This window comes from Mytilus trossulus, chromosome 8 (assembly GCF_036588685.1).
Source record: "Mytilus trossulus isolate FHL-02 chromosome 8, PNRI_Mtr1.1.1.hap1, whole genome shotgun sequence".
Classification (NCBI taxonomy): Eukaryota; Metazoa; Mollusca; class Bivalvia; order Mytilida; family Mytilidae; genus Mytilus; species Mytilus trossulus.
In genome coordinates this window covers 22,449,375-22,467,119 of record NC_086380.1, presented here as the reverse complement: position 1 = coordinate 22,467,119, position 17,745 = coordinate 22,449,375, and the positions used below count along the sequence as shown (strand labels likewise).

Below are 17,745 nucleotides of genomic sequence, written 5' to 3'. Positions count from 1 at the left end.
ACATTTGATTTTCAACTTTCAACATTCGTTTTCAACATTCAACATTTGATTTCAACATTTAACATTTAACATTGGTTTTCAACATTCAACATTCGATTTTCAACTTTCAACATTCGTTTTCAACATTCGATTTTCAATTTTCAACATTCGTTTTCAACATTCGGTTTTCAACTTTCAACATTCGTTTTAAACATTGAACATTAAATTTTTTTTTCGTGTTTCCATCTTCAACAATCAACATTCGATTTCAACATTCAACATTCAATTTCATCATTCAACGTTCGATTGCAATAGTAGCCTTGGGATAATTTTTGTTATGTACATGTTAAATCCTGTGGTTGGGTCAAAACCGTTTGTTCCATGGAGTCTGGAGTGCATTAAAGGAGTATTTTATTCTTCTTGCTAGTTTAATACGGTTATCAATGTTAATTTCAATTTCTCTTTGTCCTTTGAAGACCTAAATGTGTTATCACATCTGTTGGTTCTATCAATTTTCCTTTTAAAACTCAACATTCAACATTCGATTTCAACATTCAACATTCGTTTTCAACATTTGATTTTCAACTTTCAACATTCGTTTTCAACATTCAACATTCGATTTCAACATTCAACATTTAACATTGGTTTTCAACATTCAACATTCGATTTTCAACTTTCAACATTCGTTTTCAACATTTGATTTTCAACTTTCAACATTCGTTTTCAACATTCAACATTTGATTTCAACATTCAACATTTAACAATGGTTTTCAACATTCAACATTCAGTTTTCAACATTCAACTTTCGTTTTCATCATTCAACATTCAATTTTTGTTTCGTGTTTCCATTTTCAACATTCAACATTCAACATTCAATTTCAACATTCAACATTCGATTTCGATATTCAACATTCAACATTCATTTTTTTTCTATTTTTTTCTTGTATCCATTTTCAACATTCGACATTCGATTTCAACATTCAACATTCAATTTCCTCATTCAACATTCAACATTCGATTTCAATATTCTTTATTCAACATTCAACATTCATTTTTTTTCTTTTTTTTCCTTGTATCCTTTTTCAACATTCAACATTCGATTTCAACATTCAACATTCGATTCCAATATTCAACATTTAACATTTTTTTTCTTGTATCCGTTTTTAATATTCAACAGTCGATTTCAATTTTTTTTGTTTTTTTTTGTATTTTTTTTGTATCCATTTTCAACATTCGATTTTCAACTTTAAACATTCGTTTTCAACATTCAACATTCGTTTTCAACATTCAACATTCGTTTTCAACATTCAACATTCGTTTTCAACATTCAACATTCGTTTTCAACATTCAACATTAGTTTTTAACTTTTAACATTCGTTTTCAACATTCAACATTCGTCTTCAACATTCAATTCTCAACTTTCAACATTCGCTTTCAACATTCAACATTCGATTTCAACATTCAACATTCGTTTTCAAAATTTGATTTTCAACTTTCAACATTCGTTTTCAACATTCAACATTCGATTTCAACATTCAACATTTAACATTGGTTTTCAACATTCAACATACGATTTTCAACTTTCAACATTCGTTTTCAACATTCGATTTTCAACTTTCAACATTCGTTTTCAACATTCAGTTTTCAACTTTCAACATTCGTTTTCAACATTGAACATTCAATTTTTTTTTCGTGTTTCCATTTGCAACAATCAACATTCGATTTCAACATTCAACATTCAATTTCAACATTCAACGTTCTATTGCAATAGTAGCCTTCGGATAATTGTTGTCTTGTACATGTTAAATCCTGTGGTTGGGTCAAAACCGTTTGTTCCATGGAGTCTGGAGTGCATTAAAGGAGTATTTTATTCTTCTTGCTAGTTTAATACGGTTATCAATGTTAATTTCATTTTCTCTTTGTCCTTTGACGACCTAAATGTATTGTTACATCTGTTGGTTCTATAATTTTTCCTTTTAAAACTCAACTGTTATCTGTTTTTCTTCATATTGCACTGTAATATTTTTGGTTTTGTTGGATGGATGCTATATTGATGCTGATCAGCATATCTTCTTATAATGTCAAGAATTAGTTGCATTTCAGATGTGTCCGAGCTCAAAAAGGCAATGGCATTTGCACATGTAGTTGCGCCGATGTAAATATTTCCTAGATGAAAGCCAATAGAGTTGTTTTTGAGTTCCTTCAGTAGATCTTTGGCGTACAATTTATAGAGATGTTTTGATAAAAATCTCCTTGTCTTACTCCTTGTTTTTTTTAAACTTTCACTGATGTCCCTAATCCATATTAGTTTAGATTCTAAATATGAGTATAGTCCCCTAATAAGTTGTAACAATTCTGGACGAATATTTTGATCTAGTAGTTTGTCCATTAGTATGACATGTTTGACTACATCAAACGCTGATTGTGCGTCTACCTACTGTTGTTATACAAAATGCTATGTTGTTTTTAAGTTTTTCACATTGAATTCTGTTATAAGTAAGCTTGCCATAAGGGGATATAATCATTCTGTGAGACCACATTTAATAAATATGTACCCGGATGTAATTGGAGTTTCTTTAGTTAACACAGTTCATGTACTGTTACAATGATTCTTCTGTAACACTTGACATCTACAGGGATTTTGCCACTCTTTATCAAAGTATTAAGGATTCCTGTTTGTTTAAACATATTTATTTATAGTGGATTGGAAACAAGTTTTGCAACTTATTTTATTCCTTTTCCACTTTGCGGGTGTGAGTGTTGCCTTGTAGCGGCATTAGCCTACTCTTTTTCGAAATCTACAAGGATGTCTTTAATGTGCAAGATATATGGATCTCTGTTAACACGGGTCAGTCATTTATCGTCCCATTCCGACGGACTATTTTAAAGGCCCCTCGAATAGAGTTGGTCTCCTTGGTTTTATTGAATTGAGATGTTGATACTGGTGGTTAAACTATTAAGATAGTGTCAAATAATACCTTTGACTTGTCATTTAACATGATAAAGTCATAGAATTAAATTCATAACAGGGTGGTCGACGGTAAAACGATTATTAGTAATTATACTGAAAAATTCACCCACAACTTCAAGTGGGGGTTTAAATAATCACTTGTTAACACATTTTGATACATAAAATGAAACTTTCTTTTCACAAATCATTTAAGGAATTTGTTTTAAATAAATGTTTTACAACCACTTACTACAGTTTCACTTTTAAGAATGATAATGTTCAGAGCTGATATCAATAAATAAAGATAAAAAAATAAAATATTCATTGTAAAAAAAAAAAAACACCCAAACTTTTAAGTAATGGGGACCCGCGTTATTTCACAAAATATCTCATTGATTTAGAGAACAAAATCATTTAAGAGTGACCTTCTATTTATTCAATGCTAACCATGTGGGCTTTGTTTGTGAAGAGTTCCAGATTACCAAAAAAAATCATTTTTTTGTTGTTGTTATAAACCATAAATCGATCCGTTCATTCAGATATTTGTCAATATGCCTTGACTCTAAGTCCAACACACAACTGTTCACGGAATTGGTATTTTTCTTACAAAAATTACATTCATGGTATGCATTCTTTTGATGGAGAATGAATGTTGCACCTTATTTTATTTTTTGTCGTTTATTTTGGTGTTGGTATCATTGACGTATAAGACAACCTGACACCCGTGACCCCTTTATTCAAAAACATACGAGATGGCATTCATGACAAAATAACTAAATTAAAGTTACAGCAGAAGAGAGATAATGAACACCTCTTTTATAGTCTACTAAAGATCTAAGTCACTGGTCTTTTTAAAAATGATGTAAACTCATAAAAGGAAACAACAAACAAAATAGTTCGAATATTTATATTGGAAAAAGTAACGGTGTGTAAATTATAACAATTATTTTATTTCAATACTCTAGTTCAGGGAAAGCGACCTAGAACTCTGAGTGGGTTACGCGTTTAATCAAAATTCATGCGAGAATATGCGAGATTTAGATGAACTGGGGGCAAAGTAGTATAAATGTATCATTTATGGTACACATCAATATTCGATGTTAAGGACACCCGCAACTTTCTCGTTTACCTGTGAAGTCGTTGAGTGTCATCTGATTTTTTTGCTTTTGTTTATGTTTATATTTATTGATAAAAAAAAAATTGTTAAATTTCGATACATAGTGTTTGACTCGAAATTACGGGTGACAATCGGGAAACGGCAATTTTAAGGAAACTTGAAGAAGGAACGAGGGCCTTCAAGTCCCTGGAAGCTCCAAAGGAATTTTGAGGACGTTTAAATGCAGAAATATCATCTTTGGCGATTGAGAATTATTTCCAGATACATGCTGACGTAATGGAATTATTTGCCAAAACAGTATATCATTCAACGTCCCAATTTCCCAAAATTCCATTATGTTTGACAATTTTTTATATTAAACAAAAGTTTAACCACATGCAGACTGAACCTATAAATGCTGACGCAGTCGGCATTAAGGACGACGACGGAATCTAGAATCGTCAAGACTCGCTTCCGCGAAAACATTTCGCAAGCTTGACAAAAAGAAGGATGTATGTCAAAAGATCCAAGTAGGCAGATAATTCACTCATAAAATTTTAAGATCTCTTTGCTTTCGACAAGACGACAATAATTGTGTTTTTGTCTAAAAGAGTGGGGGTACTTTTTGTCGAGCCTTCGACTTTTGTATAAGGGAGACATATACAGCGATCCTACATACCGTCGGCCGCGCCCATACATATTTTAATTACTTTCTTTAACTTTCCTGAATTGTTCCAAACTTGGACAGAAGCTTGTTAATGAATATCAGATAGTATCAAGAAGTAAATTTTGCCAGTTTTTTTTTCTGTACTTTCACTGATTAATAGACTTAGCCAGGAAACATACCCGGTCATGTCCACTTCTAATTCTTTCCAGGGACCAACAGGCGTTAGCAAACTATAGGCCCCCGTATGGCCTTCAACCATTAGCAAAATACACACTTTATAGAATGAAAGCTCCAAGAGGTCTTGGCATGTAAAACAAACACGAAAGTTGAGCGAGAGAAAAACAATAAGGATACCACATGAAAATTGGAAAATGGTCCGCAATATTACTTCAACTCACTAAGTTGAAATTAAAGACCTGGCGAATTTTAGCCTTTTCAATGGATGTTTAAAAAATCATGGTTTGTTTAGACATTTAATTCAAGTCTTGGTTTTAAATTATTTGCAAGTAAGTTTAAAGTATTTAAAACAAATAATCACTCACATAAAGACGTCAAATCCATCAACAAAAGAAAGAAAAAAAATAAATAGACGACCTATAACGCACAGAATATCATGTATGTGTTCATGCCGTATGAGTATTTGGACCATACGCGTATGGTCCGGAACATATTTTATTTGCGATCACAAAATGCACGAAGTCGTCCATTTCTATGTAAACTGGGTCGATTTGAATGTAAATGAGATGAATGCGTTTCTGTTGCCAAGTGTTTTTTCACAAAGTAGTAGCAGTATAGCAGAACAGTTTTACCAATACAATACCGTGATTGCATGCAAATTTCACAAGGTTTAATCCAAATAGCTTTCTTATTATCCAATAACTTTCAGGTACGAAAAAGACAGGGCAGAAGTATATTTTGTCTATATGTAATGTATTTGCACAACTTTTGAAAGTGGATTATGCATTCGTTCTAAAATAAATTTTTAGACCAGATAAAAAAATTAAAAGATGACATTATTCGACAATCGCAATTGTTAAATAGATTTGACGTTCGAAAAAGATAATCAATCAACACATGCATTGCAATTTTTAAAGCCAGTAAGTCATCCTTTTTTCAAAACACAAATTCCTGATTAGTATTTCGAATTATTTTATTTAGGCGTTGAGAACCTTTGGTGACCCCACAGTTTAAATGTCTATACTAAGGACGTCGTGAGCAATGGGCGTTATAGACGAACGTTCACCTAATCTGTCCCAGTCAATGGGAAATTAAAGTTCGCCAATCAATGTCCACAGCCACACTGTTATGCATTCGATTCTATCAAATATTACGTTTGAAATGTCATCTAACATGTTAAGATAGTGTCAACTAATACGTTTGACATGTCATTTAACATATAAAGATAGTGTCAAATATTACGTTTGACATGTGCCATTTGACATGTTTAAATAGTCTTATACCATTGACATATCATTTAACATGTTAGGAAAGTGTCTTATATTACCTTTTATATGTCATTTAACATGTAAATATAGTGTCAAGTAATACCATTGAAATATATGCCATTTAACATGTTTAGATAGTGTCATATACTACCTTCGACATGCCTTCTAATATGTTAAGAAAGTGTCAAATAATACCTTTGACATGTCATTTAACATATTAAGATAGTCTCAAATAATACGTTTGACAAATGCCATTTAGCATGTTTAAATAGTGTCAAATAATACCATTGACATATCATTTAACATGTTAGGGAAGTGTCAAATATTACTTTTGATATGTCATTTAAAGATTCCTGTTTTAAAGGCCCCTGGAATAGAGTTGGTCTCCTTGGTTTTATTGAATAGAGTGAATGATACTGGTGGTTAAACTATTAAAATAGTGTCAAATAATACCTTTCACATGCAATTTAACATGTTAAGATGGTGTCAAATGATGTCTTTGATATACAATTTAACATGCTCGGAGTGTGTCAAATAATACCTTTGACAAATGCCATTTAACATGTTAAGATAGTGTCAAATAATACCTTTGACATGCCATGTATCATGTTAAGATACTGTCAAATAATTTTTTTTTGGCATGCCATTTATAACATGTTACGATAGTGTCAAATAATACCTTTGACATATGTCATTTAATATATTAATATAGTGTCAACAAATACCTTTGACATGTCATTTAATATATTAAAATAGTGTCAAATAATACATTGAAATAATGCATTTGATATGTCATTTAATGTGGTATGGGAGTCTAAAATTAAAATGATAGAATTTGTTCAAACTTTGTCAAAATGTAGTATCTATTGATACATGTTCAAAAATATTATGAAAATGATAGGTCACCGTGAATTTTCTCAAGCTACAGGTTGTGACAAAATGACAAATTTTGTATGGATAATACAGGAAAAAACAACATTTTGTGAATAGAAACAAGTAGATAGTGTCCAATAATAACGTTGACATATATGCAATTTAACATGTTTAGATAGTGTCAAAAATACCTTCGACATGTCATCTAAACTGTTAAGAAAGTGTCAAAAAAATATCTTTGAGATGTTATTCAAGCAATATGATATGAGTACCAATATAATAAGTTATAATATATACAAAATGAGAATCAACCTTTTCTATTTTCTATAAGACTAAAACTCGCTATTACATCGCATACATAAGTGACAAATTCCAAACATCAAAATAAAACTTAAAGATGTTTATAAAGCAGTAAAATAAGTCTTGTTTTTGGTTTATTCGTAGGAATATTTTTGATAAATAATCGCCCATACTGTTAAAATTGAAAGATTGTCATACATGTACAGATACATGTATATTCAGCAAGTCACACTATGTGTCATTTGCGAAAGTAGTTAACACACTTTGAACATATTGTATAGGTGAATTTGATGCAAAAAGTGGCTTGTGGAATGTTGATTCTTCCTGTGGCCTTGATGTTGTCAGTTTATGTGTGGATTATGTAAAATTGAGAATGGAAATGGGGAATGTGTCAAAGAGACAACAACCCGACCAAATAAAAAAACAACAACAGAAGGCCACCAACAGGTCTTCAATGTAGCGAGAAATTCCTGCACCGGAGGCGTCCTTCAGCTGGCCCCTAAACAAATATATACTAGTTCAGTGATAATGAACGCCATACTAATTTCCAAATTGTACACAAGAAACTAAAATTAAAATATTACAAGACTAACAAAGGCCAGAGGCTCCTGACTTGGGAAAGGCGCAAAAATGCGGCGGGGTTAAACATGTTTGTGAGATCTCAACCCTCCCCCTATGTATTTGAATGCCTCTTTTGGAATCTTTCGCCTCTCTTTGAAAAATACATGTTTAGATTGAAAGTTTGATATAACTAACGCATGGACAAAACCTGCGCATTTATAATTATGTTTCTTTCAAAGCTATCATATTAAAATCTCAAGGTTTATTAAACGGAAACAATAAATATGAAAAACATTCTATAACACTTCCATGTAGGAAAGTAGGCGGATGCTAAGTTAGTTAATATTCCGTAGTAAAATTTGAAAAAAAAACAGAAATTCAGTATTAACCTATCAAAAGGATATGTGTAGATTGACAAATGTATAATGACCCTTCTTTCTACCAGCTGACTTCACCGATTTTTTACACATATAAAAGAAAATGTTATTGAATCTGATTACATCAAACAACTAAGTCTTCAGAAAAAGAAGGTAAGTTGAAAAATAACAATTCTGTTTTATGATTTAAAAATTTTCGCGATAACTTACATCAATTGTTACTTTATCATTTTTCGTTTTTATGGATTATTCTGATTACTTTGTGATTTTCCATTCTTTCAGAAATAATTTGAAGACATGAGGTATCCTTTGTTTACAGCATTTCTGCTATGTATCGCTGGTATGTTTATATCATATTTTTATTTAATGTTTTTAAGCGTATCTTTCTGGAGATCATTGTTTTCTGGATATTTATTTAATACTGTATGTATCTTGGCTAAACACAATTTTTCTTTTAAATGAAAACGCGTTTTGAAACAGCAAACAATATCGATTTCAAATTCCCTTATTCACGTATTCATGGTATTTATAAGTTCAAAATTCGGTACATCAAGACTTAATTTTTTAATGTAAAATAAACAAAAATCTTTAGGTATAGGATAGTTTTAAAATTCTTGAATAAGATAGTATCGAAAGTCTTACAAACGTTAAAACACAATTAATGAATAGTTTGAGTTTTGAAATTTCATACTATTTTTAATAGTATCTGTTGAACCATTTTCAAGCAGTCTGTTATTGATGCACGTTTTGGGATTGAATTTGATATAATTTTGGAATTTTTTTTTTGAAGAATTATAAAGCATACAAATCTCCAAAATTATAAACAAGAGTTTAACAAAAGAAAACCCTTCATATGGAAATATTAAGACTATGATCTTGACTGTGATAATAATTATTTTTATGCTCTTTAAGAAAACCTCTTCATAAGTCGTCTATTCATAAGGAAAAACATAACTTGCTTATGTATAGTGAGTAAGATACTAACATACTAAATGTATAAAATCTATAGATCAGTTCATTACTGCGACGGCTACCACCAAACATAATGTTTTAAACATATTACAAAATCATAATTTTTGTCCGGCTAACTTATTTAAGTGTTTTATTCCGTATTTCCAATTTTATTTCTTTTTAGCATTGACAGTCCAGTTCAGTGATGCAGGTCAGTGAATTTGTTTTTGTATGCCAATATTAGTGCTTATGATGCAACTTAGTTCTGTTGTTCAATTGTTTTCTTCATATAATTAATGTTTTACTTTGTTAATTGATTTCTCACTTAATAGAATTATGTCATGGGAATATCGGTACATTACTGTTTCCTTTATTTATATCATACTGATTATTGGTTATAACAGTCTATTGGGCCCGCCGAAGGACGCCTCCGGCAGCGGGAATTTCTCGCTACATTGAAAACCTGTTTGTGACCTTCTGCTGATGTTTTTTCTATGGTCGGGTTGTTGTCTCTATGACACATTCCCCATTTCCATTCTCAATTTTATATAGTATATCAGCGTCATCTCATCTGTTTAATGATTGTTATTTCTAATATTATATATAACATTGTCACGTGTTCGCTTGTTACTGTTTGGGGGTATGTTAAAGATATATTAACTATTTAACAAAAACACATATAGTTACCTTTGGAAATATCTTACTCATTAATAATCAGCTTTTGTCGTACTAATACATTAAATTTTAGATGTAACATGATTATATTAAAAAGTTTAATAATGGATGTGACCGATCAGCGTATAGAATCATGGCATTATGTGTTTGCATATGCTTGTACAGTTTACCTTTCCAGTTAGGGGATACAAGGAGACGTATAAATATAAAAAGGGAAAGCAAAAAAAGCAGAATACTGCAAGAGAAATTCAAAACGGAACATCAAAATCTAAAAGTCATCTTACGAAAGGAATACAATGATCATATTTCTGGGTTTTTTTTACAAATATTTCCTTATTTATAAAATGTTTGTTCTAAATCTATTGTTGCTTGTATCTGCAATGATTTCATAGATCGTACATTCTTCGATATAATTAATGTATATTTATTAATTTTATAGATTGTATACATTCATATGTATATTTAATGATTTCATAGATCGAACATTCTTAAGTATAGTTTTTGATTTTATAGATCGGACATTCTTATTATAAGTATTTTGTACAATGTATCAATGTGTTTTGAGATGATAATATGTTCCATCCGTAGAAGTTTATAAATACCATTGTACGTTGTTTTTACTTTTAGTGTGGTTTCCTGTTTTCGTAGCATTTGAAAACAATGGACAGTCAGTATATGATTCTTGGAGAACCCCATCGATGTGTAATGATCTCCCAGCCATACTTAAAATAACAGGCAGAGGAAAACACTTACGTAACCATGTTATTGATCACTGGACAGAAATGAATATCAATATGGTATTATATAAATATTGTCTTAAAGTAAAATCTTTTATAAATAGATAAGTTATTATAATATATACATCGTTTGATGGATCTATGGTTAAAGTTACTAGTCCAGTGGCAAATTAAATGCATATTCAGGACGAGAGAAAAAGTCATGATACTGTAGTATAAATGTAAATCAAGCTGTGTTTTATGACACGTTGAGTCTGATTTTCAACGTTGTATGTCATAAAGTAACGAAATTTCCGGTTGAAGGTAGGTATGTAACTTAGCCGGTAGAAATTATATTGACTCCAATCCGACCAGTCTTTGCTCTTACTTCTAACAGCCACGTGTCTAGCGAAACATTCCAATTTTCGAGTCTGTATTAATTCGGTCGTGAACGCACTCATTGACCGTTCTCGAAGTGGTCATATTTTCAAAATAAAGGAAGAATATATCATGATCCGATGAAAAAATAATAAATAAAAATAAAGCGGTTATTGAAATTAATGAAAAGGATTTTTGTAAACGAACAAATATAATTATACTAACGCCATTTTAACCTTCAAAAAGAAAGATGAAATAAGAAGACTATTAAAACATGTCTTTATTAAAAAGAGATTTGTATTTTGTACTTTTGACCAAACTTCGTAGATCAATTCAAATAAAACGATTTACGAACATTTGTTACAGGTAGATTTTTGAACGCATCGTAGGTACATCCCAGTTATAATTAAACCAAATGTATGACAGAAAAAAATCATTCTTGAAAAAAAAATTACCCTTCAATAAAAAACAATATATAAGTACTTTATGGCATTACAAACTGTAAATTATTTCGCTAGTGCTCATGAATTTGTAGGAAAATCAAACTGAATTATCAAACATCTGTGTCCAACACGACATTTCAAAAAGAATGCAAATCCATTAAAACATGAATACCTTTTCATTTTATCTTAATTTCACTTATTTCTTTAAAGGTTAAAGTTGAACTCTACCAAAAGAATGAACAGGTAGTTTGGATGACATTTAATGCACGAAATACAAATAACTTGAACTGGTTTTCAAAGACAAACTTGTATCAAAGCAGTTTCACGGATCTTTCAACTCGTAGCATAACGAACTATTTCTCTGCAGCTGGGTAAGTTTTGATAGTTTGTAATGATGGGCAAACAAGCGTCTTTATCTTTATTTTGTTTCTGCTCCCATCACTAAATACATAGGTACAGAAAAGTCATGTAATGTAATTATACATAAAATACATATTGATCGGTCAACAATACACTTCTGTTTTGTGATTGTAGTAATGTGTGGTGTGATCTTGCGGAAAATTAGTTTAAACACACCTAAAAGCTAGAGTTAATACAATAATATGATAAATAATATTCAACAGTATTTAGAATTTTTAAAAATACCTAAAATTCTTAGTATTTAGTGAAAATGTACATAACATAAACAACATCGTTGTGATTTAATTTTGGAACAGTCTATAAATTACTAGTATACTATTAACTCTGTGATTTCTATACCACGTATAACATAAAATCTTTACTAAATTTGTCCATTGATACAAAAATATGGACTGCAAATTTCACTTTACCTGTAGACAAACTATTTCAAATGAAAAAGCACATCCTAATTGAATTGTTACGGTGATGTTGTAAACCGAGCACGTAAACTTTATATGATACGGTCCTGGTAAACTAATCAATCTTTTTAAATAAACTTATGCCTCGTTCACACGTACATTAAATTCGAATTGAATTCGAATCGAATGCGAATCGAATTCGCTAGTCGCGTTCACACACTCTTCTTTTTTTAAGATACGCTTTTGTCAATACGAACTAAAAGTTAACGTCGTTTGGACAGTAAAACGAATTTGACGCGCATTGTAATTCGAATTAGAATTGACGTTAGGACGTTCAACGTTTAGAATGCGAATTAAACTAATTCGAATTTGTTAATGCGAATCGAATTCGAACTACGTGTGAACTCAGCATAATGATTTGTTTATTAGTTGTTATTGCCTTATAACTATCGTTCAGTAACTGCGAGTACTCGCCGATACTTTTTGTTGTGGTGGAAGTGTATAAGTATCCGTCCACGGTCACTCTGTGCTATGTTCGGTGTATTTCTGTTTGTGTCAATCTGATAAATTAAGCCTTTTTCAACAGATTTTTATAGTTTGTTCTCGTGTTGTAATGCTACTCAACTGTTCTGTGTAAGTGAAGGTTTGTGCGCTCACAAACATGTTTAACCCCGCCACCTGCTGTATTTGTCTGTCCAAAGTCAGGTCTGTAGTTCAGTGGTTGTCGTTGGTCATGTCTGTCATATTTGTTTTCCTAAATTGTTTTATTATAAATTAGGTCGTAAGTTTTCTCAATTGAAAAATTTAATATTTTTATGTCGGAGCTTTTTGTAGCAGACCATTCGGTATCGGTTTCTTTCCTCAATTTCGAAGGTCATATGGTTGCCTTCAATTGGTTACATCCACTTCATTTGAGCTTCGGTGAATAGTTGACTCATTTGCAATCTTACCACATCTCGTTATTTTCATAAAGAAACTATTTGATATTAACATGTCAATGAAATACCCTTTAGAATTGATGCAATATCCTACTGCATGGTGCAGTTGTTTTGTAAAGAATGATACAAAGACTTTTCTATGATCTTTAAAAAAATTATATGAGCTCACTCGCCATCGTTGTCACTAGGAAAATTGGTCCAAATAAGTGAGCATAAGCTTGACTCGATTGATACATCTTTGCTTGTCATGTTTTGGAAAGGTTGTCAGATTTCCGAAACACTCTGGTTTTATCCATTTGAAGGCCTTAAAAAAATTGCCCATGGACTCTCATTTTTCTTTTTATAAATCTTTTACATGTATAATTGTAAGCCATTTGTAAAAGTCTAGAAAAGTCCTATTTATTTTTTAATAGTTTTTGAGAACGTTAACTGGTCAACTTACTTTAAATAAAGCTAATACTAATAATGACCACTGCCCTTTCCTCGATCTTGATATCTATATCACTAACGGAAAGCTGAATACTAAAATTTATGATAAAAGGGATGATTTTTCATTTCCTATCGTTAATTATCCGTTTTTAGATGGTGACGTTCCCTTGTCACTATCTTACGGTGTTTATATATCTCAACTTGTACGATTTGCTCGTGTTTGTAACAATGTTTTAGATTTTAACGAGAGAAATTTATGTATTACTGAAAAAATTATTACACCAGGGTTTTCGATATCACTAACTAGTCAAAACATTCACTAAATTTTATCATCGGTATAAAGACATCATTCGTAAATATAGCTCAACATGCAGACTTTTTATACGTTCAGGTATTTCACATCCAATTTTTTATGGAAATATTCTTTATAAAGCACAAAGGTGTCAGTATTCACCTCAGAAACTGACAAAACCTTTAAATAGACTGATTAAGAAGGGATATAATTAAGATACTGTTGTCAAGTCATTAAAGATTGCATATTTTGGCGTTAATATTGAGTCACTGGTAAGGTCTTTGCGTCGGAACTAAAGACAGTTATTCTAAAAACAGTTGTTGGCATGACACAGGTTATGTTCTTCTCATATATGTTATGATGGTATGATACTAAACCCCTAACGGGAAGGATTGCGCCTGATGTTCATATGATGAAATCATAATCTTTCAGTCAGTTTATTTGAAGTCTGGAGCTGGCATGTCAGTTAACTGCTAGTAGTCTGTTGTTATTTATGTATTATTGTCATTTTGTTTATTTTCTTTGGTTACATCTTCTGACATCAGACTCGGACTTCTCTTGAACTGAATTTTAATGGGCGTATTGTTATGCGTTTATTTTTCTACATTGGTTAGAGGTATAGGGGGAGGGTTGAGATCTCACAAACATGTTTAACCCCGCCGCATTTTTGCGCCTGTCCCAAGTCAGGAGCCTCTGGCCTTTGTTAGTCTTGTATTATTTTAATTTTAGTTTCTTGTGTACAATTTGGAAATTAGTATGGCGTTCATTATCACTGAACTAGTATATATTTGTTTAGGGGCCAGCTGAAGGACGCCTCCGGGTGCGGGAATTTCTCGCTACATTGAAGACCTGTTGGTGACCTTCTGCTGTTGTTTTTTTATTTGGTCGGGTTGTTGTCTCTTTGACGCATTCCCCATTTCCATTCTCAATTTTAATGATAAAGCTATGAAGATTCATGAGAGAATATTTTCCCGCCAAAATTTCAATGGCTAGTATTTTGAAAAAAGCACATTGACCCCAATTTTCTTTTTATTATTTTTGATTCCTCGATTTATCCCCTATCAATATATACTAGTGTTATGAAAATCTATTTAATTTGAAACTGAGCAGCGAACTTTCTTAACAAAACAATTCATTAAATACATATGGACAAAATGAGATAAGTAACCTAAATGAGACAGTAACCCAACTAACAAATAGACCATGTGTGTTTGTTGTCGTTCGTCTTCTTTTGTATACATTTTTTTTCAAATGTAGAGTTTTTTTGTTCGTGTGGTCTGTTTTACTGTCTAAAGTACTGTTGTTCTTTTTTTATTATTGACAATTGATTTTGATAGTTTTGTAATGCCCTGTCAATAAAAAAAGTTTACTCTAAAGGTACAATTATTGAAATGATTTAACTTTAAGATGGAATATATATTGTTAGATTTTCCTTTTTTTTGTGTGTTAATAACATGTTTCTGTTTTCTAATTTTATATTCTGCTTTAATTGAAGAGAATCTATTCCAAATGTCGTTTCGAGGAGATTTTATATTAGTCGACAACATCGTGGATGTCCAAATGATTTTGGTTGGTTATGTATTGCAGAAAAACCTGACGTTTGTAAATGGGCTCAGTTCAGCAAATATCCAGTATTTATATACACCAAACAAGGACGTAGCTGGAATAGAGGTATTACTCAATGCATAACTCTATCAATCTTTTAATATAAATTTCGCATAAATTTCTCTTCAAAATTTTTAACAGAAGCGTAATTTGACACATGAACAAAATCTAATACCTGCCCCTTTAATGAAGTAGATATAGGAAGATGTGGTGTGAGTGCCAATGAGACAACTCTCCATCCAAGTAACAATTTAAAAAGAAAACCATTATAGGTTAAAGTACGGTCTTCAACACGGAGCCTTGGCTCACACCGAACAACAAGCTATAAAGGGTCCCGAAATTACTAGTGTAAAACCATTCAAACGGAAAAACCAACGGTCTAATCTATATAAATGTACCTTGAAAATATCTTCAATTTGATAAAAACTACATTTCGGCAAATTCAATCCATTCCATCGTTGATACTCTCATACTACCATGTAAAGCAACGTATCAAGGATTTTAAAAACTTTAAACAGGTACATGAATTTCATAGGGTAAATAGTTATCAATGGTACCAGGTTTTAATTTAATACGCCAGACGCGCGTTTCGTCGACATATTAGGACTCATCAGTGACGCTCAGATAAAAAAAGTTATAAAGCCAAAAAGTGTAAATTAGTCTTTTATATCTTCTTTTATTAATTTCTTCTTTTTGTTGTTGTTGTTGTTGTTAATTCCACTTTTAAGATTGATTAGTCAAATAAAAACATACCAAAACTTACAATTTGTCATTTATATTTTACAGATGCTGCTACTGCTGATACCTTAGTCATTTCTGTTTCTATGGACCTATGATAGAAACACGAATATCATCAATAAAATTGTATTTCGCTGAACGACTTATTTTTTTCCAACCTTAATCTTGAGAGAAAGGGACTTTTTTTTATTGGACTTTGTTTTATTACTACACAGGTCCTCACTTAAATATAACGACAACGTACAATTCATACTTACAGAAAAGAGTAGTGGACATTATCATCATTACTACACAACTTCTCTATCTTTTTTGAAGACTGTGTCTTACTTGTACATTGCTACTAGTTGAAGACTGTGTCTTACTTGTACATTGCCACTAGTTGAAGACTGTGTCTTACTTGTACATTCCCACTTGTTAAAGACTGTGTCTTACTTGTACATTGCCACTTATTGAAGACTGTGTCTTACTTGTACACTGCCACACTTATGGCCACTTGTTGAAGACTGTGTTTTACGTGTACATTGCCACTTCTTGAATACTGTGTCTTACTTGTACATTACCACACCAATGACCACTTGTTGGAGACTGTGTCTTACTTGTACATTGCCACTTGTTGAATACTCAATGTAGCCTTTAAGATATCTTTGTCTTAACTATTACACTTATTTCTAGTATACTATATTCATTACCATATGCTGCCTCCCATATATCTCTCAGCTTTCAATAAATAAAAATAAACCTCTCTTTTATATGGATGGACACGTGTCTCTCTTGTGTGAAAAATGCAAAACAACACCTTAAATAATTTATTGCGTTCGAAACGCTTTTCTGGATTTATCTTCATCCGTAACGTTCAAAGCCAAACATTTGAAATCCGAAGATGGATAAGTACAGAAATTATGTAAAAATACCTTTAGGAAAATAAATAGCCAAATGTATCTAAAGCCACATTTGCCTGAGGGAGTTGAAACCTTAGTTTTATAATAATTTCAAAATTTATAAACGCACAATTTTAGTAAAGTTTGTTAAATCATGCCAGTACCGAAGCACTGACTACTGAGCTGATGATACCCTTGGGGACTGATAGTCCAACAGACGAGGAATCGACCCAGTGATGTAAAAAATGGAAAACATCCGAGATAAATAGAGAGACGAAAGCTACCAACTCATAATTTGGAAAAAGACTGAAAACGCTTTCGCTAGAAAAAAAACTCAACATACAAAACTTAACACTGATCTGTGCAATATTAACCCCGTATAGTTATTATAAAGTCGGGTCTTTCTATTGTTGACTATACGACCCATTAAGGAGTAAGATCAAACACTGGTCTGCTCGGAATCAGAATAATGCGTATTAGTAGGGTGACATATCCAGTGTCGGATCCAGAAATTTTTGTAAGTGGGGGCCGACCTATTGCGTAAGAGGGGGTCCGCCCCGGTCATGTTCCAGTGATTCTTTATATAGTAATCAACCAATTATTTTCTAGAAAAGGAGGGCCTGGGCCCATTTCCCA

The 17,745-nt window shown here is 31.7% G+C and overlaps 1 protein-coding gene across 1 annotated transcript; it reads left to right on the top strand.

Annotated features, from left to right (window-relative positions):
* The first annotated feature begins 8,263 nt into the window (after nucleotides 1-8,263).
* LOC134681746 (uncharacterized) lies at nucleotides 8,264-16,366 on the top strand. The gene is made up of 7 exons (XM_063541387.1): nucleotides 8,264-8,401; nucleotides 8,531-8,588; nucleotides 9,384-9,410; nucleotides 10,502-10,671; nucleotides 11,622-11,782; nucleotides 15,384-15,559; nucleotides 16,280-16,366. Exons 2-7 carry the CDS (start codon nucleotides 8,546-8,548, stop codon nucleotides 16,327-16,329), a joined length of 627 nt encoding a protein of 208 aa, XP_063397457.1. The 5' UTR covers nucleotides 8,264-8,401; nucleotides 8,531-8,545; the 3' UTR covers nucleotides 16,330-16,366.
* Nucleotides 16,367-17,745: the final 1,379 nt, after the last annotated feature.